At 39.9% G+C, this 23453-nt stretch overlaps 1 protein-coding gene across 1 annotated transcript in view; it reads right to left on the bottom strand.

Moving 5' to 3' along the window:
- The window catches only part of LGR4 (leucine rich repeat containing G protein-coupled receptor 4), a 120279-nt gene extending 102637 nt beyond the window's left edge, over nt 1-17642 (bottom strand). The window contains exon 1 of the mRNA XM_004454270.4: nt 17041-17642. Coding sequence (XP_004454327.1) covers nt 17041-17225 — 185 coding nt within the window. The 5' untranslated portion in view covers nt 17226-17642. The remainder of the gene's footprint in view (nt 1-17040) is intronic.
- Nucleotides 17643-23453: the final 5811 nt, after the last annotated feature.

Here is a 23453-nt window from a genome sequence, read left to right as displayed (position 1 = left end):
AGACTATTGTTGCCTAAATACCACAAAAATAGTCCCTAAAACTTCATTCATTCATCCTCTCTTTATACAATTGTACAAATGTGTGTCCTTTTTGAGGGAAGCAAGAAACTAATCCAGGAATTAAGACAAATATAATGAATCATCAGAAGTAAAACACCACTCAGCTACTAATTCACAGGCAGAGATCCAACATCATTCTGCATACTACTTAGACTGTAACAAGTGCTCAGTATGGAAATACCTCCATATTCAGAGGCATAGGTGCTTCATTCAAATATATGACTAAAACCATTTAAGTTTTCTCAAAATCCAAAGCATGTTAGAACCCATGCAGTGGTACTATCAAACTTTCTATGCTTCAGAACATGGAAGAGAATTCACACACATGAGGGTGGAAGGGGTGGGGGGGAGGTAGGGAGGGAGGGAGAGAGGGAGGGTGCCTGCATGTTGGGGGTGATATGAGGGGGAAGCTGGGGAGAAAGATGGAAGACACCACTTGATCTTCCAAGAACTGCTCAATAACCATTAAAACTGGTTATGCTTGAGGGGAGAAGAATAATGTTGACCTGAGGATTAAAAGGTCTGGGTGTAGACTTTTACCTACAATCTCAGGTTATCATTTCACCTCAGCGACTCAGTTTCCTCATCTGCAAAATGGAGGGATGAGGCCAAGACTAAGACTTCTCAGGACTCTAAATTAGTCTGGTGTATTCATCATTGTATTGTTGTTATATTAACTGAAGACTCATAAGACTCTGCAGAGAGTACAGAAAGTTCTCATGTACCCTTCACCCAGCTTTTCCCAATAGTAACATCTTACCTAGCCATAATACATCAGATAAATCAGAAAATTTATGTTGGTATGACACCATTAACTGAACTACACACCTTATTCAGATTTCACTATATTTTTATATGCACTCAACTTTTTACACATGTATAGATTCCTGTAACAACCACAACAATCATGATAAAGAACCGTTCTGTCCCCAGAAAGAAATTTCTTGTGCAATTCCTTTATAGTCACACCTTCCTCCAGTCCTATCCTTTAATCTGTTCTCTGTCATTATAATTGTCATTTCTAGAGTGCTATAAATAGAATCATACAGTATGTAAACTTTTGAGATGGGCTTTTTTTACTAGCTTAATATCACTGAGATCCATTTAAGTGGTTGCATATATCAATAGTTTGCTCCTTTGCATTGGTGTGTTGCATGCTGTTGTATGCACAATTTATTCTGACGAATTGATTTTTGTTTTTGTTTTAACTGAGTTATCATTATAAGGCGGGGAAGAACTTTTAAAATCATGTTTTACCATTGCTTAACATGAACTCAAATTGCTATAGACATTATTTTAATATATTAACTTCACGTCTTCCCTGATTCCCTCCTTAAATATCAAGATCCTTCATCCTACTTTCTTTTTCTTGACAGTACTTAATGCCACCTGACCTTATGTATTTATTGTCTTTATTTGTTTACTGTCTGTACCACTTCCAGGTAAGTTACATGTGGGCAGAGGTTCTGTCAGATATTGTTCAATTCTGTGTCCTCAGCACTAAAAACAGTTCTGAAGCATGAGGTATTCAATAACTCTATGTTGAACAAATTAAGTTTTTAAGCACTGGCTCTATATTAGCCAAAGGGGTGCTGATGCAAAATACCAGAAATCAATTGGTATTTATAAAGGGTATTTATTTGGAGTAGAAATTTACAGTTACCAGTTACTTCCCTCACCAAAGTCTATTGTCACATGTTGGAGCGAGATGGCTGCCAACATCTGCCAGGGTTCAGGCTTCCTAGATTCCTCTCTTCCTGGGGCTCATTTCTCTCCAAGCTCAACTCTGTTTTCTCCACAAGGTCAGGTGTAGACTATCAGGCAACCAGCTCTCTCTCCCTGGGGCTCCATTCTCTCTGGACTCAGCTGTTCTGCTACTTTGTGTGCTTACTTCCTAGGCTCCAGCTCAAAACTCCAACTAAGTCTTCTACCATGTTGTTTTCTCTGTGAGTCCCCACCCACCAAGGGAGCAGGGACTATTGACATGTCCCAATCAAAGCCTTCATCATAATTTAATCATGCCCAGAGAAAAAGACCAGTTTACAAACATAATCCAATATTTCTTTTTGGAATTCATCAATAAATATCAAACTGCTACAGGCTTATTATCTCTGTAAGCAATTATTTTAAACTTAAAAAACTACTGATTCCAAAAATCATTATGAAAATATCAGTATTTCTCAAACAATCTGATAAAATTATTTACATTAAGCCTTTTTATTCACCTTCACAAATTAACTATCTCCAACATTTCAACAGAGTACTAGGACCATGGAAGACTGGACAAATGACAAGGAAAAGGCAGAGGAAATCTTATCATCTAACAGGCACGTGCCATAAGCAAAGCAAGTCAAAAGTCTTATTAAATGTTAAAAGTCTACACAGGTAGGTATAAGTCCAAGAGGCTTGAATATCTGGGCTGTCCATATGCCAGCTGGGCCCTGAGCCTCAGCAGAGTTACACCTACTCTCCAGTTCATTGGACTTACCCAGGGCAACTAACAAGGAGGTGAGGATGGACAGCCACCACACCAAGGAACCGAGAGTCTACAACTGCAAGAGAGTCCCATCCATCAGCCATATGGGATTGAAACCCCCTCTCAATTAGAGGTGGAGTGAGCATCACCATACCAGAATCCTCAGGATTGGAGAATAAAATATGAACTAGAGTGGACTTACTGGTATTTTACTATAGACTTATTGTGATTCTTGCAATGGAAGAAATAATATCATTGATGTGGAGACAGTGGCCACTAGAGTAGCTGAAGGTGAAATATGGGGACATTTTTGGCACTTGGAATTGTCCTGAATGACATTGCAAAGACAGATATAGGACTTTATCCTGCCAAAACCTACAGATGGAGTGGGAGAGAGTGTAAACTACAATGTAGACTATAATCCATGCTGCGTGGAAATGCTCCAAAATATGTTCATTAATTGCAATGAATGTACCACACTGATGCAAAACATTGTTAAGGTGGAAAAAAGGGGAGGTGTGGGGAGCGAGGCATATGGGAATCCCCTATATTTATATGTAACATTTTATGTAATCCATGTATCTTTTAAAAATAAATAAAAAACATATTTTTTTAAAAAGTCCAAGAGAACAGCATCTATTCTGATGTGCTTCTTTCCGCTTTATCTAATTGTTATTGTTTTTTAACACATGCTGGAGGGCTATGAGTGCTTTGTGCAAGTCATACAACTAAATGTAACTGAATCTCTCCCCTGTTATGTGGAGAATTTGAGTAGGATCAACAGTTTTCTACTAGTCCTTCATGGAAATAGACTGTGGAAGGAGGGGAAGTCCAACAATATTAACAAGAATTTGATGCTGTGATATATGTAATTGAAAGATTTAGGGAAGCAGATTTGGCTCAAGGGATAGAGCATCTGCCTACCACATGGGAGGTCCAGTGTTCAAACCCAGGGCCTCGTGACTGGTGTGATAAGCTGGCCCACGCGCAGTGTTGATCTGCGCAAGGAGTGCCATGCCATGCAGGGGTGTCCCCCACGTAAGGGAGCCCCACGCTCACAGAGTACGCCTCATAAGAAGAGCCGCCCAGCATGAAAAAAGTGCAGCCTGCCCAGGAGTGAGTGGTGCCACACACTCAGAGTTGATGCAGTAAGATGACGCAACACAAAGAGACACAGATTCCCGGTGCTGCTGACAAGAATACAAGCGGACACAGAAGAACACAGAGCAGATGGACACAGAGAACAGACAACTGGGTTTGGGCAGCGGGGAAGGGGAGAGAAATTTAAAAAAAAAAAGAAAGGTTTAGCAAGTAATAAATATCACATCTAACAACATGGAAATGGAAATGCACATCCTTGGGGAAAACAGACTTTTTGTTTCCCTCACAGAAGAACCTAGTCTATCTGACAGGTGGCCCATGACACATAGTTTTAGGACTACTGTATTAGATGATCATTAAGATCCCTTCCAAATCTACATTCTAAGGATCTGAGAACACTTCAAGCAGAAGACAAAACAGAATGCAAGCCTGGGGCTGGACTTTACTTCTAATTTTTCTGTTACAGACTCCAGATCCCTTAAACCTCTCCAGAATTAATCCCTCCTCTATAATATGAGCAGATCATGATATCCAAGACATTGAAGACAGAAGACCACTTACACCTACGAAGAACATGGAAGGATACTGCCATTCAACCTACTCACACCATGAACCCTGATTTAAAATAAAAAGCAAACCAAAAAAAACCACCCAAGATCAAACCCCATCTGAAAAGACCTCTTTTATTGCCTGTGCACTCACCCATTTCATCTCTAAAATGGAGAGAAAAACAGCATGTGCTTCAGAGAGCTCCTGTGAAGACTGAACAGATAATGTGCGTAAAGTACTACACACAATGCACACAGTAGGTACTCAATAACATTTATTATCATTAGAACTAAGTAAAGATTATGATGATGTGTCCAAACGTCAAGACAGACAATATAAGAAGTTTTCCATGATTAAGGATGCAACATGCTTGAAATTAAAAAGCAAAAGACTTCCAGAACACAACCATAAGAATTGCCAAGCAAACGACTGTCCAGGATGGGGCTGGATCTCACAGGCACATCCAACACGAAAACTGAGACCGCAGATCTGTTCAGAACAACTCTACTTCTAAAGGAAAGTGTGTGAAAATGCATATAGGAACCCATCAAGTCTGTAAAATATTAACAGCTTAATAAAATCAGCTCACACAATCAACAAACACAGTGTTCAGATCAACTAAAGAGTATCAACTAAATTAATACCAAGTTGACTAAATGAAATGCCTTGAGGGAAAGAAAGGCTCATGGGTGATTCACTTTTATGCTGACTTCCCTATAAAAACATCTTCAACAGGAGAAGCAGGAAATTCCAGTGAATGAAAGGGGGCAGCTATATGAAACCATCCTACTGCACACTTGGTTTTTTAATACACTACAAGGTTTGAGTTTTTTAAAAAGCACATTCAGGATTTGCTCCTTAAGAAATGCAAGAGTGAGCAACTAAAGGATCTGATCCTCACATAGCACATAAATGAATTCCACAAAAGAGAGAGCAAGCCATAAGCACATGACTGATACTTATTTTCCTGAAACAGAAAGACATTAACATGGAAAATGATATGAAAGCTTTTTAAAAAAATATGTACAAGTAGCAGGGAGATCAAGATGGAGATTTTTTTTTAACCTGCTATGAATAAAACATAACTTCATTTTGCAGTAAATAGATATCTGAATATTATTTCTAAATCAAGTCATATTCTCCCTTTATACATATATATGTAGATGTGTGTGTGCTTTTGGGGTATGTGTTATTTTCAGTTCTGATTCTTTTCCCCCTGTAATATCCTGTCACTCCTTACCATTTCATTTCTTCATTTTATCTTCTCAGACTGCCAAATAACCAAGCAAAGTACAGGGATGAACAAACTTAAATACTGAATACTTCAGTTACCTACCATCCACTAACTGTGGAACATTTGGGCAAGTTACTAACCCTTTCAAATCTCAGTTTGCTTGGCTATAAAATAGAAACCATGCTACATACGTGTAATGGTTATTTTGGAAATTATGGTCAACACATGTAACATGCATAATTCATCAACAAATTTCTATTTTTTTCAGTCAGACTTTACAAGCATGGGATATACTAGTAATTCCAAGTTTTTACACTATAAGCAAAATGCTCCACATTGGGATCATTTCTATGGGAGTCTTTGGGTGTATCACAGTAGCTGCTGGGTATCAAAGACACTTCAAGAATACTACTCTTTTAAAAGTATAGACATTTAACAAAAATTTTAATACCTTTTGCTAATATTACACTTCATGCTAACAATATATCGAGGCTATAGTAATTGTTGATATCAAACTTCACTATAGCTCTAAGATACTAAAATATAGCCCGAACATTTTCTTATAAACATACCCTTACCACACAACCCAGAAAGCTGAATCTTAGATACTTACATGCGTGAAACAAAGTAAAGGATGAAAAAACTTAAATACTGAACACTTGTAATTCCAAAAACTAGAAACAAGGCAAATGTTCATCAAATGCAGAGTGAATAAAAAGACTCCGGTACTTCCATATAATGAAATACTCCTCTGCAATAAAAAGGAATATTGTATACTGACACACGCAATAACATGGTAGCATCTCAAATACATTATGATAAGCAAAAGAAGTCAAACACAAGAGACTATATTCTGTGTGGTTCCATTTATATGACCATCTGACAAAGGCAAAACTACATAAAGTAAGAGATTCAAGGTAGGAAACACTTCAGCAGGTGCCAGAGGCTGGGTAGAGAGAGGGGTTGACTTCAACAGAGCAAAGGGGATGGGGGTGTTGGAAATGTCTAGATCTTAACAGTGGTGGTGACTGCATGGCTGCAGAGACTTCAAAATTCATATAACCTTATACTAAAAAAGGGTGAATTTTACGATTGGACATTGGGGGAAGGAGGGTTCACTATGAATTCATAGTTTTGAAGGTCAGTTAAGTGAAAATAAAGAAAAAAGATGGAACATTCAAGATTAAAATGTTTATTTTGAGATGAAAATACTGAGACACTAAAAAAGGAATCCTCAAATAAATTTGTGAAGAACCATAAAATAGAAACTTATAAATTTCACCTTCCAGGAGTCAAAAAATTGTAAAGGAAATCTGTTATAATCAAGAATTGCAACATCTAGAAATAGCTTCTAGAAGTGATTTATATATAAATGTAAATATTTAAATTATCCAAGATAAAATAATTGACACGCTTCACTTTCTTTTAGCTAAATCACTGACTCAAGCAATGAAACTAGAAATTCAGGCTAGGGTAACTTAAGGGCTGGAAAGGACCCTGATGAAATATCTGTCATTATTTCCCCTGCCAAAGTCATGAATCTTCTCATCTTCGGATGTCAGAGGTTTTTTCTCTCCCTCTGGAATGCCACCTCAGCCAAGGTGGTGCCTAGGGCAAATTCTTGGGACACAGAAGACCTGAGAAAGATAGTAATGAACTCATCCCTCCTTTCCATGTTCTTGGCCCTCTCCTGCCACACCTGCTGACTAGTCTTCACATTGTATGTACAGATGCCACAAAGCAAAGCTCTAATGTTAGCTAAACTGAAACAGAGCACCTAAGTAGAACGCTACGCAAAAAAAACTTTTAAAGGTCACCCCAACAGTCCTTGGATAGCACAAGACCAATGATCGATCGATCCCTTTCTGTGAACTGACAGGAAGATAAACAGAATCCTTAAGGCATGTTCTATTGGGAATCAAGAATCTGTGTTCCCATATTGTGTATTCATCATATACACACACCACAAATGAAACCTAGGAGAGCAGCACTGCAGTGTCCTGCACACACACACCCAAATTCCCTCTGGTGAAATGTGTGACTAAGTGAGAAATCCCACCCCAGAAGCAGGGCACACAAACAATTCAAACTTATATTAGAAACTGATTTGTCCATAATAAATTCTATGGAATGTAACAGGGCTTTGCAAAACATTTTTTTCACTAACAGCAGAGCCTATGGTTAGCTCACAAACTTGCCAACCTACCATGAAGTATGAAGCCTTCTGCTGCATGCCCTTACAGCCCCAGGCTCCATTTGCAAAAAACAGGAATGAAATATTCCATATGTTTTCTCTGTCAGTGACAAGGCTATTGAAAGCCAGGCCATGGTAGTCTCCCTGCTGAGGGACTGGGTCAAGCTATTCATGTGTAACCAGGCAGATGTCAAGACGGTAATGGGGGAAAAAATCTCAAACATTTTTTTTAAAGGAACAGACGTAGGGTAAAAAACGCACAACTGTATTTGAAACACTCAACAAATCTAAATAGGTTGTAAGCACTCTTGCATACATTAGCTGCTGTTTTGGTTTTTATAATTCATTTTCAAATCAGGTCTGAATCAAAACTCAGAAAAGTTTTTAAAGTTTCTGAGAAAGATTTAATTGTGCTTAGCAAGAATGCCATTTAATTTTGAAGAAATATGAAAGATTTTTAAAGAAAGGATTTTAATTCTAAAATTATTTTTAAAATATGCTTTTCTTCATTGACAAAACACGAGCATTATTCTCAAAGGGAAAAAGAATACATAGGTAACAATCAGCAAAATATATTTTCAAAGTATTTAAAAGAAAAAGTTGGCTCATAGTCTGAATATTTCTAGCAACAAAGTGATGTGAAGAAATGAGAATGCAGCTAAATTATGAATTTTGAGTAAATCTTATCCATCCTCAACACTGAAAGTCATCTGAGAAACTACAGAGGGTACTACCTGACATGAGGAGTCCCAAAGAGTTGCTTATTGAGCTCTCTGGTGTTCTAAAGTCTGGAAGTAGAAAATTAGTAGCTAAAGATCTCACTGTCTTTAAAGAATGGGGCTTTACAGAGCAAGGGCATATGTTTGTTGTTCTGAGGAGATACACTGTGTTCCTCCATTAGGACTGTACCATTCTACTTGACCAGTTGTTTCAGAAATCACAAGGACCAGGATAAGACAGTATGATTTTCCATTGAGCTCTCTACTCCACAAAAACTATAATTCCCCACCTGTAACTTCTGGCTTTCTTATAAGAAGGTGAGTAGTACCACCTACAAGAAGGTATCTTTATAAAAGTATATATACTCTTCTATCTCTACCAGGATCTTTATGGTTTTCTGAATGAAAAATCTGCCAAATGAGTCATCTTTCTCCATTAGCACAGTGGCTCACCTGTGATGGCTACAACAGTCTACAAAATTCAAAGAACTAGAGAAAGAAGGTTTAGAATTTTAAGTCACAAAGTGGTAACCCACCTATATAACTGCTAAGTCACATAAGAAATGAAAACAAATTGGGTCCTCCTCCCCGCCTCAGAGAGGTCAGGATGAAGAGAGTTCCTCAGAGCGCTGTTTCGCAGATACAACCCCTTGAAGATAAAGTCAAACCTTATTTTTCTGCAGATGGAAAATCTAGTGACTTGTTCAAGCTTACAGATTAAGGAATGACCTCTTAAATTCAGGAGTCTTGATGCCCTATGCCACACTCTCAAAAAATCATTTTTGAAAGCCTGTTCATGAAAATACACCTGTAAATATGACTGAGCAGTTGATAGTGACACGAATAGCTGGAATACAGGACCATGGACTCAAAATACCATTGGAGATAATGGGAGGGAACAAGAAAATTTGGCTTTGTTATAGACAAAATATTCTTAAGATTAAAAAAATCTTAATCAAATGAAACGAACTGGCAGAAGTAACAAAAAGAATGAAAACAGGGATTAAGATAAATTGTTAAATATGGCTAATAAATACATTGTGCATTAAAAAGATACTAAAGTATTTCAGATGTATTAAATGCACTTATCATTCCCTTCTTATGAATTCAGATCAAATTATATGAGAATTCTGCATATGCTTCAACCTGTATGAGATACGGAGAGCTTGAAGAGGTCCCCAACGGCAATTATCAAATTTGGAAAACGCAAAGACTGGATTAATTTAGCACATAAAACACAAGGCTAAAGAGCACATGCATAGTCTTCAGTACATTCAGAAACCTGAAGGTTCCTATGGACATGACTTGATTTTTCTCTCTCCACAACAGAAAAGAAAAGTGTTGATAAACTTGAGGACAGAGTCCCTAAGGTAGAAGTTATTCAAGAGAGAGCACTCTGTTCGTTCCTTGTAGAATACCACCTCCCCCCCCCAACAAAGCTTTCTGAGGTTGTGTGCACACACAGTAAATCAATCTAAAACTGAAAAACAACCACGGTCTCCTCTGTCCTGAAAAAAATCTGGGCTGTCAAAAGGGCACTGCAGATTATCTACATAGTTTCTTCAGGGTCTAAGCATGAAGATTACCCCTTTGGGAAATGGGAAAATCCCAAAAGTTAATCAACATTATAGCCAAATCCCTAGATTTCAGAGAAGAGACTGCCAACTTTGAATATATTCCCATCCTGCATCTTCAAAACAAGAAATGGAAGGAGAGTGAGAATTATAAAATTCATCAACCTTTATATGAAAGCAGTTCTAATCAAGCTCTTTAAAATACGTTCAGTGTTGCCACTTGTACTATTTAGTCTGTGGTTTATACTAAAAGTTGTACATAGGAACCTCAAAGCCTATGGAGGTGGAGGGGAAGTGAGACCTGAAGCAATCCTAGCTGCATTCCTCAGCTATGCCTAGCACAGCTACAAGGGCAAGGGGCTGTCTGCCTGCCAAATTTATGTCACTCTCTATAGGAAGGAAAATTTCCCCCAAAAGAACTTTTAAATGAGTGAATGGGGGAGAACTTAACTCATGATTTTTCCAGATACCAGGTTCTCAAATCTGATTCAAATATCCAAAATATTTTTTGGTCCAGGTGTAGTGAGAATTTCATTCTTCCAAAGGTCAACTTTATTTTTAAAACTTTGAAGGAAAAAAAAAAGCTACATTCTCTTAGTGTGAAAATAGGGGGGAAAAAAAGAACAAGCTAAGGCAGCTTACACACCCTTTTACTTATCTTGATTCAGAACATTTAAATGCAAAATGATATATGAAGGATAAAAGGTCACTAAATATCTTGTAATATATTAAATACGTTGCCTCCACACATTTTCTCACTAGGACAGACAAGAGACCAGCCTGGGCCCTAAGTGTATATAGCCAGTGTTGGTCGAGCTGATTCCCAAAATATCTATGATTATAGTTCCTTACAAGGATATTGTTCGTTTTATACATATTCTTATGGGCTAACATACTGACACATGAGGGTGGTTCAATGTTTAATTCATAAAACCTTTCAGTACAGCAAACTAAAGCGAATACATATATACATATATATATATATATATATATATATATTTTTTTTTTTTAATGCTCATTTCTTGGGCCTAGACTCTTAGAAGGGCATTCCAGAACCCGAATTATTTGTATCTAAAAGAGAAATGCTGTAGACTTATGTAGTAGGCGAGAAACCGACTAGTGTGCTTTTCTGGCAATTAAAAAGATAAAAGGGTATTGAAATATGTTTTAGAGACTAAATCCAAACAATCCAAATATCTGGAGTTTTAATTGGCTGTACATGACACAGAATACTTCAGTTCACTTTAAGAAATTTGCTAAAAATAGTCCCAGCCATAAACAAAGTTAATAATAAATATTTGTCTATATGTGGGTGAATCCAGAGTTTACTAATACATAATTACATCTTGCCTTTTAAAAGGAGTATTAGGGGGGCGGACTTGGCCCAGTGGTTAGGGCATCCGTGTACCACATGGGAGGTCCGCGGTTCAAACCCCGGGGCCTCCTTGACCCGTGTGGAGGTCCGCGGTTCAAACCCCGGGGCCTCCTTGACCCGTGTGGAGCTGGCCCACGCACAGTGCTGATGCGCACAACGAGTGCCCTGCCACGCAGGGGTGTCCCCCGCGTAGGGGAGCCCCACGCGCAAGGAGTGCGCCCCATAAGGAAAGCCGCCCAGCGTGAAAGAAAGTGCAGCCTGCCTAAGAATGGCGCAGCACACACAGAGAGCTGCGACACAACAAGATGATGCAAAAAAAGAGACACATTCCCATGCTGCTGACAACAGAAGCGGACAAAGAAGACGCAGCACACAGACACAGAGAACAGACAACCCGGGCAGGGGGAAGGAGAGAGAAATAAATAAATAAATAAACCTTAAAAAAAAAAAAGGAATATTAAATACTGACTTGCAAAAGTCCTTAGAAAATTAAGACGTTATCAAACATATGAGTTACATGACAAAAAATCATGATTTGTCTAATGCTAAGACTGATTTCTAAACTCAATTTTGAACTCACCCAAGTCCAGACCAGAGTCTGACACCTGGCATACAGTTTGACCATCAGGTGCTTAAGGACACAAAAGAAATGTCAAGAAAGGCCAGACAAATTAGCTATTGTATGAGAGTAATGATTTGCTAAATAACCCCAGCTTTTCTTTTTCACTGACAGGAGCATTTCACCATCTTCAATCACGTTTTTTAAAAGCTACACCTCACTGAACAAAGCTGGGAAAATTTACCCATATTCTTTTATATAAAAAAACAATTAGCATTGCTAAAAACTCAAAGGTCCTATCAGACAGCTAAAGAGCAAAGTGAATACCCATTTCTAAACTCAAAACCTTGAGATCTGCTTTACAAAATTAAAAGGGCAAAGTTGTCATCAGGAGTTACATAAATTACATTTTTCAAAAGAGTTAAAGTCCCATTTGGCAGGGTTTAATTTTAAACCTGGGAACACCAACAAATACTGTGCTTTTATGAATACGTATATATTTTTTTGATAGCTAATATCAATGTGGAGACAGTCTTGGAAAGATTTCAAAGAATCACTAAAAGAATTCTGCAACTTTACTTGCTCAGTATTCTACACAGATTCACAGTAATTCAAAGCAGAGACAACCATCATCTAGGCCAATGTCCTTTATTTACTGATAAGAAAAACAAGACAGAATAAAAGGGTAGGCACAACCAAGGAGACCAAAAACCAAACTCCAAACTTCTAGGCTACTAGTGCATTCCACTAGCAGAAAGATGACTAAAATAAGAATCTGAGAGAAACAGACGCCAAGAAAATGCCGAAACTTGCCTGGATCCACCTACTAATAAGAACTTTGATCTTTTCTAAGAGGTTAGGTTTTCAAACGTTACTTTACAATTCTAATGTGAAGAGTCAAGTCCCTGGACATTAAGTAGTTGTGATACTATAATTGATATTTGATTGGAAGTCATAAAATATCAGTGGTTAACACACACCTTAATGAACCCATAATAAAAGAAGTACTGGTTCAAGCCCTCAGGACTGCTCAGACCACATCCAACACACAGCCTTCTGAGGCAAAGAGCACCCCACTCAACAGAAATACTCCAGTAGAGCTGGACAACTGGAGTTTTCTGGGAGGACAACAGATTCCATGATTTAGACACCTCTACTTCACTTAACATAACAGAGAAGACCTGAGAAATGTGTAAAAGTCAAAACTCAAACAGAAAAAGATTGCAGGCAGTAGAGTTGCTTACATCCTTGTTTTACAGATGAGGAAACTAAGGTCCTGAAGGGTCAAGTACATGACTCACTCAAGGTCATGCCTGTGATTTATTGACAGATCTGGAACCCAGCTGCACATACTCCCAGCCTAATGCTCTTTCCCCCTTATATTTAAAGGGAACATGCTAGTTAGCTAGTTTATGACACAAGGGATCTGAAAGATCTTCATACATTGGCCTTGTTTAAAATGAAGTTCACTTGTAAATAAAACAATATATCTTTTAAAAAAACATACTACATAAACTAAGATAACAACAAAATTTATAGATAACAATTCAGAAACCAAGAAATATCAAAACTTCTGTCATTGATAAAGGTACAGATATTTAGCCACTGATTAATCACATGCCAGGAATACAGCAGCTATAGGAGTTAACAAAATATTTTCAAATGATTCTATTAAAAGTGAAAAAAATTAACCTTAGAGAAGAATCTGAGAAGATCTTTCCAAAAGGGGAAGAAAAAGCAGATTCTTAAAAAACCCTTTAAAAGTCCCTCAGGTAAATGTTCTACACAGAAAGTTTGATAACCTGCTCACGAGTGGGATATTCCCAGTGCAAAATTATGACTAATTATATAGAAGTGAGGACGTTGAGTAACTTTTTGTACAGTATCCAAATTACTGAAACAGTGATCTTATTTTCCAAGTGTTAAGCCATACCCACAGGAAACAAGCAAGGTTATTCTACCCCAGCAAAGCGCCTTAGCCAGTCATGCATTCTGCAACAAGTCTCCATGGCAAATTTCCTAACACACACTTCTAAATACAAAGAAATCCTCCAAGTGAGCAATAATAAGTAGTGTAGTGCAACTTCAACTAGAATAATATTCTGCTACCCCTCAGATCTCCATATGAGAGGATCCTAATGTCAACACTTTGCCATCTCAATACTGTGTAAGAATTATAAAATCATAGAATTTCTGGAAACTACAGGCAGCCTTGGAAATAATCTAGTACTTGCAACTGCTTTATTTTTCAGATGATGAACTGTCACCACACAAAGTGAAATGACTTGCCCAAGACCACCAAATTACCCAAAGGTGAGGTAATAAGAACTACTAGCTGACCCATCCCTCTCTCCATGAAGCCACAGAAACAGCTTTTATAATCCTAAACTACACACCAGGTACAATCTAGAATGGTGATAATTTGTGCACCTGGTCCACAGTTCTCAAATTTTGTGGTAGTAACAATCCAGAAGAAACTTGTGCAGGATACCCTCCCCCCACCATTGTGAGCTCATCCCTTTCTCCCCCAGTCAAGATTGGGAAGGTAAGTGATTAAAAGTTACCTTACAACAGAGCTACCATTAAAATAGGAATGACCTTGAATCCTCTGGGAAAAAATAAACTTTGGAATTTTAATAAAGAAAGTAAAATGACTGTCTTTAATATACCTCAGGGTGAATCATGACAGACCAGTACATTGTGACACAGGACTGAGAACTGCTGTTTGAAAATACAAATAGTCACTATAGGTGCAGCAAATGGTGTGAAAATGGGAATCCCATAAACAATAGCGAGGATTATATCTGACTCCACCCCCAGGCTCTGGTGAAGCAGCTTTCAGCAGGAAATAAACACTATTAGACCCAACAAGTCTAAACGAGCCTAAAGGAGAAGAAGCAGGCATCCTCTGGGGCCTTCTCAAAACACCGGACAAAGGCTAAATGCTGAGCATGCTGAACTTGCCAATCCCATGTGGGGAAGACATCTGAATTCCAAGCCCCAATTCTGTCACTCAGTGTGACCTTAAGTCCTTAGTTATTCCCTCCAACATTTTTAAGTGTCATCTATGCATCAGGCTCTGTGGAATCAAAGTTGAATAAAATACTACCCCTACTCCAGGGGAGGGGAAGGTATTGCCACAGGACAATCCATTAACAACTAAGAAGAAAATAAAGGAACTCTTATTAATGATTATCTTTTTAAGTGTGTTTGTAATTTTATATATATACACAGGCTTCAGTGCACATGCTCAAAAAATTAGGATTCGGTGACAAAGTTTGGGGACTATGGATCTAGTCATTTGGTATGTAAGTGTGGCTCACTAAAAATGTCAAGTATTGTGAAGAGACCCCAGGTGATTCCAAAGTGTCCTATAAAACAAGAGTGCCCACAGCACCTATCTCTCCTCATTCATGCCATTTGGGAAGCACTGAACCAGCTGGTTTCTTCATGTGTAAAATGCAAATATACTGCCCTTGAAATATCCTGTAGATAGGGTGATCATACCTGGATATACTAAGGGTGAAATGAGGAGTGTTAGAGTGAAATGTGTTATAGGAGGTATGTATGGTCACCTTACCTATTGGTCACAAATGTAGAGGAAAGATCAGCCATTTGCTTAACACAGAAGCTCATGAAATGCTGTGATGATGCCAGCTTAGGCAATGTTATCTGGACTGGTGCCAATCATTTTTCTGTTTCCCAAGGCATGAACAGTAACTTTTGTAAGGCTCAAAGTTGAGGAAACTGCATTTCATTCTCTTTGGTAAACCCAAGTGGGAGATGCCTGCTGCTCTATAGATAGGATCATACTCTTATGGAAACTTGATTATTTCTGGGTCACTGAACCTACTAATATAACTTTGCAAAACAGCCCTTGTCCTTATAGGGCAAGTCTACTCATTAAAACTCAAGGCATCTGCTGGTCTTTAAAACTGGTTAAAATAGTAAAATCATGCTTTTCTGCTAACTTGAGGCTTGAAAGACGTTCAGATTAAGGCACTTCTTTTACAGTTTTCCTAAAAGTTTATAAAAGACTTTTTGGGGCGGGGAGAAGTGGATCCCAGTCTCTATCCGGGTCTTCCTTCCCTTGCTTCACACAACAGATCAAACTTCTCCATTTAATATATACCTTTGTGGATAAACTGCTCCTCACTGCAAAGATGAGTTTGCTGGTTACAAGTTCAGTTTCACCATATACTGAAGGAAAATGACTTCAAATCCTTAACTAACACCTGAGACAGGGTGGAGGTCCACGACTGAAAGCAGCTAGGTTCCAAGGTAAGGCATCTGCAGAGGACAAGCAGAACTCCTCACCACCAACAACCTGGAAGTACACCAATGCTCTGGCCTGCATCACAGGGTCTGGTATTCCTTTAAAACTGTCTGAAGGAAATAGCTAAAGCTCCCTGTTTAAGGAGGGAAATTTAGTAAGTCAGAACGATGTCAAATGTCCCTCCCGACCTCAGGTCAGCTCAAAAGAAAAGTTCTGCCGGTTAAGGGACAGCAGAAACCTTTTTCTTCCTGCATTCCTTCTTCAGAAAGCCTTGTTGGGTAAGAAAAGTACTTTCACCAAGAGAAACCTGCACTTTCCTCCTCCTCCTCCCTTGTTTTCGCCCGGGTGCCCTGCGTGTGCCAGAACCCTAGGCGTTTGTGGGTGAGTCCAGAGTGGCCGAGGAGCCAGATTGCTCTACCAGGATGGGGCCAAATTTTAAGGATATTTGCTCGAACTGAGGTACAGGTGTTTCCTCTTCCCACGTGCTTGGAACCCAGGAGGCTCCAGGTGCTTCCCCAAGAAACATGTCTGGGTTTGCAGACTCAGGCCAAATTCTCGGCGCCCTCACCCCCGCCAGTTGCGAAGCGACTGCCAGCTGAGCAGGGGCCCGCAAGAGAAGGGAAGGTCGAGTAAAAAGGCTGCCAGGGGCAAGCGTTTCCAGATTGCTTCCTCCTCCCTGGCCCCAGATGCACTTGGGAGTTGGGGCGGGGCGATGAGTGTGCCCGAAAAGTCAGTGAAAAGGAGCTACTCGCGGCGGCTCGGACCCGGACTGGCAAAGTTTGGAAAGCCAGCGGCGCGGAATGGGTGCAAAGCACTACCCGTCCCCGGGTGACCGGTGCCCTCCCCAGGGTGGCACTGGGCGGCTGGCCCCGGCTCCGCCCCCGCGGCGCTCCCTCCCGGGCCTCCCCGCCGCCCGCACTCACAGCGCTTGGGTGAAGGCACTGAGCCCCTCGGGCACGGCCGTCAGCCCCTTCCCGGAGCAGTCCACCCGACGGTCGCCGTCGCAGCTGCAGGGCGCCGCGCAGAGAGGCGGCGCCGCGCCGCTGGGCCCAGCCGAGCCGCGCAGCCCCAGGGCGAGGAAGCAGAGCAGCCCCAGCGGGCCGGGCATTGCTGCGGCCGCCTCCCGCGCCCGCCTCTCCCGCGGCGCCGCTCGCTCGGCGCGCCTCCGCTGCCCTCCGACGCCCCCCGCTGCCCCGGGCAGCCGGCCTGCGGGCTGGGGCGGGGGCTCTCCTCCTCCTCCTCCTCCTCCCACGGCGGTCCGCTGGGGCTCGACCCCTTCAGCAGTCGGCGGCGACAGCGCAGGGACGCGGCGCTCGGGAGCTTGGCCCTTTCCGCTGCTCCATGGAAGCTCAGAGGCAGCCCCGTTCCCCCGGCGGCTCAGGCCAGCCGGCCCGGCCGGGCGCAGCTGCGAGAGCCGCGCTCTGCCATTGCACCCGCCTCGCTCTCCACCCTCCGGCCGCAGCCGCGCTTCAAGGTTGCAGAGCGCAGCCCTCAGCCATGCCGGCCCCGCGCCCCAGCCCCCGCCCCGGCTCTCGCACTAACACCCAGGCTCTTTCTCGCTCTCTCCCCACTGAGGATCAAGCTCTTCGCGTCCTTTTCCCTTCTAGGGTTGCACGCTCGGGTTCCCAAGCCCCCGGCCGCTGGCTTATGCAAATCACTTAGGTACATGCAAAACTAACCCTTCTCCCCGAGCGCCATTGGCCCGGGGAGGTCTCGAGCTCATTACTATGCAGAGACGGGGGCCGCTATTGGCCAAGGGTCGGGACAGAGGGGCGTGTCTCTCGGGCCTGAGTGACAAGGTTGTGGTTCAAGGCAAAATTCCTGACTTCGCTGGATTTGCGTGGCAGGTTGTGGATTGAAGGTAGAAGGATCAGAGGACGAGTAGTCTAGTTTTCTCCTGCCCCACTCTGCAGAAATTGGAGCTCCTGAATTTAATGAACTAAAAAGTATAACTTACCTCTTACCTCCAGCATTCAGTTAAGTTTCGAATGACTCTCCACTGTTCCAAAGGGCGAGGACACTGGGAGCTGTGGAAACCGAAAAAAAGAGTTTGAAGAGGAGAGGAAAAGTTTCCCTTAAATTGACATAAATCGTGAGGAGGTTTTAGCCATATCCTAAATTAAAACAATGTACTCCCGGAGCCGCTCACTTCACCTGGAATCTTTATACCTATATTGATATGTACTTGGAGGCTAAGTCTTAGTAATTAGCCATCCTCGATAAAGATGATGCAAATTAGACTGCTTTCTTTCTCGCAGTTTAAAATCCTAAACCACAGGGCTGTTGTAAGGGTCGAACGAGGTGATGTTTCTGAACAATGGACAATTTCCCCAGACAACAAAACACTTGAGTGCTAGGTCACTACAGTTAAGAAGCTAGTCCAATTTGAGTGTTCTGTAATTGCTTATCAGCATTGCCTCCTCTTCTGATAGCCTAACCTAAGTCACAGAATCATTATCTGTACCAACAACTGCCTTGTGGGCACTGCCTTTCTTGCTTTCTTTATCTTTGGGTTGCTCTACTTTATCCTGAGACTTTTTTTGTGTGTATACTTTAAATAAGGCAGGCAGGGTTTAAAAATGTCACTAGCATACAAATTGACTAGTCATCTCCTGTAAGTAAAATTAAAGGAAAAGGAGACAAGCTGATGCAGAACCAGAAGTTTATTTAAAATGAAAACTTTCCATCACCTTTTTTTTTAAAGATTTATTTTTTATTTCTCTCCCCTTCCCCACCCCTCCTCCCAGTGTCCATTCACTGTGTGTTCTGTGTCCACTTGTATTCCTGTCAGCGGCACCTGGAATCTGTGTCTCCTTTTGCACACTCCTTGCTAGTGGGGCTCCCCTACATGGGGGACACCCCTGCGTGGCAGGGCACTTCTTGTGCACATAAGCACTGCGCGTGGGCCAGCTCATCTCATGGGTCAGGAGGCCCTGGGTTTAAACCTTGGACCTGCCATGTGGTAGGCAGACGCCCTATCCACCTTGAACCTCCTATGTGGTAGGTGGACACCCTTTCTGTTGGGCCAAATCCGCTTCCCTCCATCATCTTTGAATTCAAGAGTTTATCTTTAAAATAATGCCTGACTGGGCACATGAATAACATGCAATAAAGCTATCTATATGCTAGACAGTCTATAAATATGGACATGACTTGACTTCAAGTTTTAGGAATGACATATTTCCTCTAATTGTAGGTCTGAAAGAGTACAAAGATAGATGGACAATGCTCTGGTTTTATAGATAAGGAATCTGAAGCTTTCACATATTTCACTCCGCCTAATGTCATCAAAGAACAACTCCTGGATCCCTGGCGCCTTGTCTGGTATATTGGCACCTTCCCTAAATTGGTTCTCATTGTCTAAATCCTTTCCATTGTTTTCTAGCAAGTTTCATGAACAAGTGAAGTAAGGAGAAAATTTTCAAGTTAGTTTCTCTAATTGACTCCTTTAAGACTTGCCTTTTTTTCACAATAAAAGAATTTCTTTTGTCAAGGTGCCACTTCTGCTTTTTAAAAATAACAGTTATAGGCTGTATTGATTAGTTTTATTTCTCTCAAATCACTCATTATCTTTCTTTTGCAGTAGTGGTTTTATAACTTTAGTGGGCTTAAGAATCACATGGGATGCTTGATTAAAAATGCAGAGTCCTAAACCTCTTTGTCAAATATTTTGATTTAGTAAGCTTGGGTGGAGCCCAGGAATCAGCATTTTAATGCACACCACATGAAAGTGTTTCATAGGTGGTCAACGAACCACTCTTGGAGAACTTTATTCTTTGCTTTCAGAGAATAAAATTTCATGGTAAACAACTTAGATGAAAGGAGAGATTCAGATTTGGAGAAAGGAGAAATGTAAAGTTTGTCGAATAAATTCCTATTGTCTACCAAAAGAAGGTGAGAAAGGAGGATTCAAATATGCTGCTTGGTCAAGAAGATAAAGGATCAGGAAAAAGGACTTGAGGAAAGAGGTGAGATCTGCTAAAGTTGATATGTTAAATATGCTTTTTCCTTAGCACTAAACTGGCCAATTCATCTTCACTTCTTAGATAAGATGTCCCAAGTGAGCAAAAAATTACTAATTCTTAAGGTACTGTCCTTAACTAGAGAAAAATGACCAGCTTTTACATAAACCATAGTGACTTGGAAAGATATCAAGCTGAACCAAATAAAAATTTGGTGGCAGGCAAGAATAAATGCCATAGAATTGCATCCTGTCTGGTCCCTCTTTCTAGTTTTTCATGTCAGTTGATGAGTGAATTTGGACGCACCACAGGCCGGATAAAAGGAAGTGGAACGTGGTTCCTCTGTGGCTTATGGTGCCTTTGGACAAAGACACCCCCACCCCCACCATGATGCCCCCTGGTGCCTTTGTGCACAGGGAACAGGCTTGTTGATGGCTGGACAGGGTGGGCTTTGGCTCCAATGGCCCCTTATCTAGGCAGTCTTGTAAACATCTAGTCTACACCAGTGTATGCTGGGCAGATGGTCCAAGGGACTCCAGTAAGAAAACCGAAGAACACAGTGGGGGCTCTCAGGCAGTGCTATAATGGTTAAATGGAGAATAAGTCTTTAGATATCCTGAATCTCACTTTTCACAAAATATTTCCAGCTTACAAAGAGCAATTTCACAGCACCCAGCTTAAGAAATAATATACTACAAACGTAGTTGAACGTCCCTTCGTACCCCTCCCCAATCATATTCCTTCCTTCTTCTCCTTGAAAAATGTACTTTCCTAAATTTTGTGATTAATTTCTATGCATGTTTTCACACCTTGGTGTATCCCTAAACAATATATTGTTTTACCTTTTTTTCAATATTCATCAATGTACATTTATTTTTAATTGAGGAAACCATAATCAATGCATAATTACAAGAATCATGTGCCTTTTTACATACAATGCCATTAAAGCAAGCTCTAAACTACAGTTTGTAAAGTATTCAATTTACCTCCAGTCCAAGCTGCATCTCCCTAAGACACTGTTCCCATCACAGTAGCCATTTTAAGCCAATCTTTTTATATACGGATAGTTTCTGTAGAGAACACTTTTCTCAGGACTAAAATGCATCAAGCATGCATAAGAAAAAAAATATATATATGCACAAATACATTTAAGAGTTTCTATAGGGGTATCACTGAAAAAAATAAAACCGTGGGATCTGCTTAAAAGCACCAAGTAAAATAAAAATTTAAAGGTCCCTCTAAAATTTATACCATGGGAAGAAAATTCAAGTCACTTGAGTTTTCTGCAAGGTTATTTGCAGAATCAAAATGACCTTTAGGAGAGGAGTGGGATGAGGGGGGTGGGGGGTATATGGGGACCGCGTATTTTTTGAATGAAATATTTAAAAAATAAAGACAAAAAAAAATGACCTTTAACTAGGTATTGTTAAAATGCATTTTAAAATGAGGCAAAATATGCAGAAAATAAGACATCCTAATTTGAATAGAAAATTCTACACCATTATTCTAAAGTAACAGATAACTTTCTAGATAGTCCTGGTTCTTGTGGCAGGATATTCAAACAATTGAAATGTTATTACTTTTGAATATATTCTTATTTCCCTTATCAGGTACTTTACTACTCCTACTCAAAACTACCCTTATTATTTAACTACCAAGATATTTAAGGATATAATTTTACAATCTTTATAAACCACTAGTATCAAATTACTAGTTTTAGTATTAGAAGTATATGGCTCACTTCTAAAAGAAACATCAAACCAATTAATTCTAAGTATCACCACACTAAGTTATCTTTAAAAATCAGAACATTGCCAAGTTTTTTAAGTGCTAAATAAAATAAATAAGCTCAATTTCAATCTAAACTAAACATTGTTTCTAAGTATTGTTTTACTTCAAATAATATCAAGCTCTACTCTTTTGCAACTTGATTTTCACTCAGTTTGTGAGTTTTCTGCATGTTCATAAAATACATGGCCCCATTCATTCCTTTTCATAACTACGTAGTATTCCATTTAATGAATGTCTATATGCTTGGTATTTCTAATCTCTTGTTAATAGAAAGTTTGTTTCCATTTTTTGTTGTAATAATGCTATTGTGAGTATTCTTGCATGTCTCCTTGTGCTCCTATGCAAGAGTTTCTATAAAATGTGTGTATCTTCCTTTATATACCAGTGTGTGCATGCATGTGCATGTGCATGAGAATCTAGGAATAGAATTGCTTGATCATTTCTTAGATGTTGCCAAATCCTCAAAAAAAGTGACTGTTTTTATTTATGCTTCCCTCAACAGAGAATAAAAGTTCCCATTGCTCTACATCTCACCAATACCTGATATCATCAGACTTAAATATTTGCTAATTTGATGCATATGAAATGAAATTTCAGTGTGGCTTAAATTTGAATTTCATCAATTACAACTGCATTTTTTTCCTGTATGTATTGGCTATTCTGTGTGCCAATATGCATTGCTTATTTGTTTCTTTTCTCTTGGCTTGTTCCTATATTTCTTTACTGTTTTATAGTAAAGGATGATTAATGTTTTCTGTAAAGGGCCAGAGAAAATATATTTTAGGTTTTGTGGGCCATATGGTCTCTGTCACAACTATTTAACTCTGCCATTGCAGTATAAAAGCAGCCAAAAATAATAAGTAAACAAAAGATGCAGCTGTGTTCTAATAAAACTTTATTGACAAGAACAGTAGATTTGGCCAGTGGGCCATAGTTTGCCAACCCTTGTTTTATAGGCTACTAATCCTTTGTAAAAGTCTACTGATTGTTGTGAAATCACTTGCAGTAGTAAGTAAAATTCAGAGGGACATACCTTTTCTTCGTAGTTGAGAGCAAGTACTTTTAAAGCTCTGGCCTCCATGATGAACTCATGCTAAAGATTATGTTGCAGAATGGGCCAAGAAAGCCCATTACAAGTTTAAAATAGTCCCTTTATATGGAATTAATGGCCTTAAGGGAGTCCTGGGTATTTAGGGTTTATTTACTGCTTATCCAAAAGCCACTCCAAATATGTTTGACCTGATGTAATCACATGACCTGTGGTAAAGAGCTATTACCTTAAATAAAATTATAGATACCAAACTGGTCACCCAAAGTTAGAAGCTAAATAAATATGTTAGAAATATATATGTATATACATATCTATGCACACACATATATTGGGTGGGTGTATATATGTGTATACATGTACATATATGCATACATATATGTATGTAAACATTTCAAGCATAACAAATTCAGGGAATAAAGAAAGAATATTGGGTCTAATCTCTACCCATCAGGCATCTAAAACACATCTACTCTAATAACTGAGTCCTCAAGACAAGTATTATTTCCGCCCTCAGTTGACATCAGGTTGTTTC

The sequence above is a fragment of the Dasypus novemcinctus genome, chromosome 10 (genome assembly GCF_030445035.2).
Source record: "Dasypus novemcinctus isolate mDasNov1 chromosome 10, mDasNov1.1.hap2, whole genome shotgun sequence".
Classification (NCBI taxonomy): domain Eukaryota; kingdom Metazoa; phylum Chordata; class Mammalia; order Cingulata; family Dasypodidae; genus Dasypus; species Dasypus novemcinctus.
Note: the sequence above shows the minus strand (reverse complement) of the source record. Positions and strands in the feature narration are given on the sequence as shown.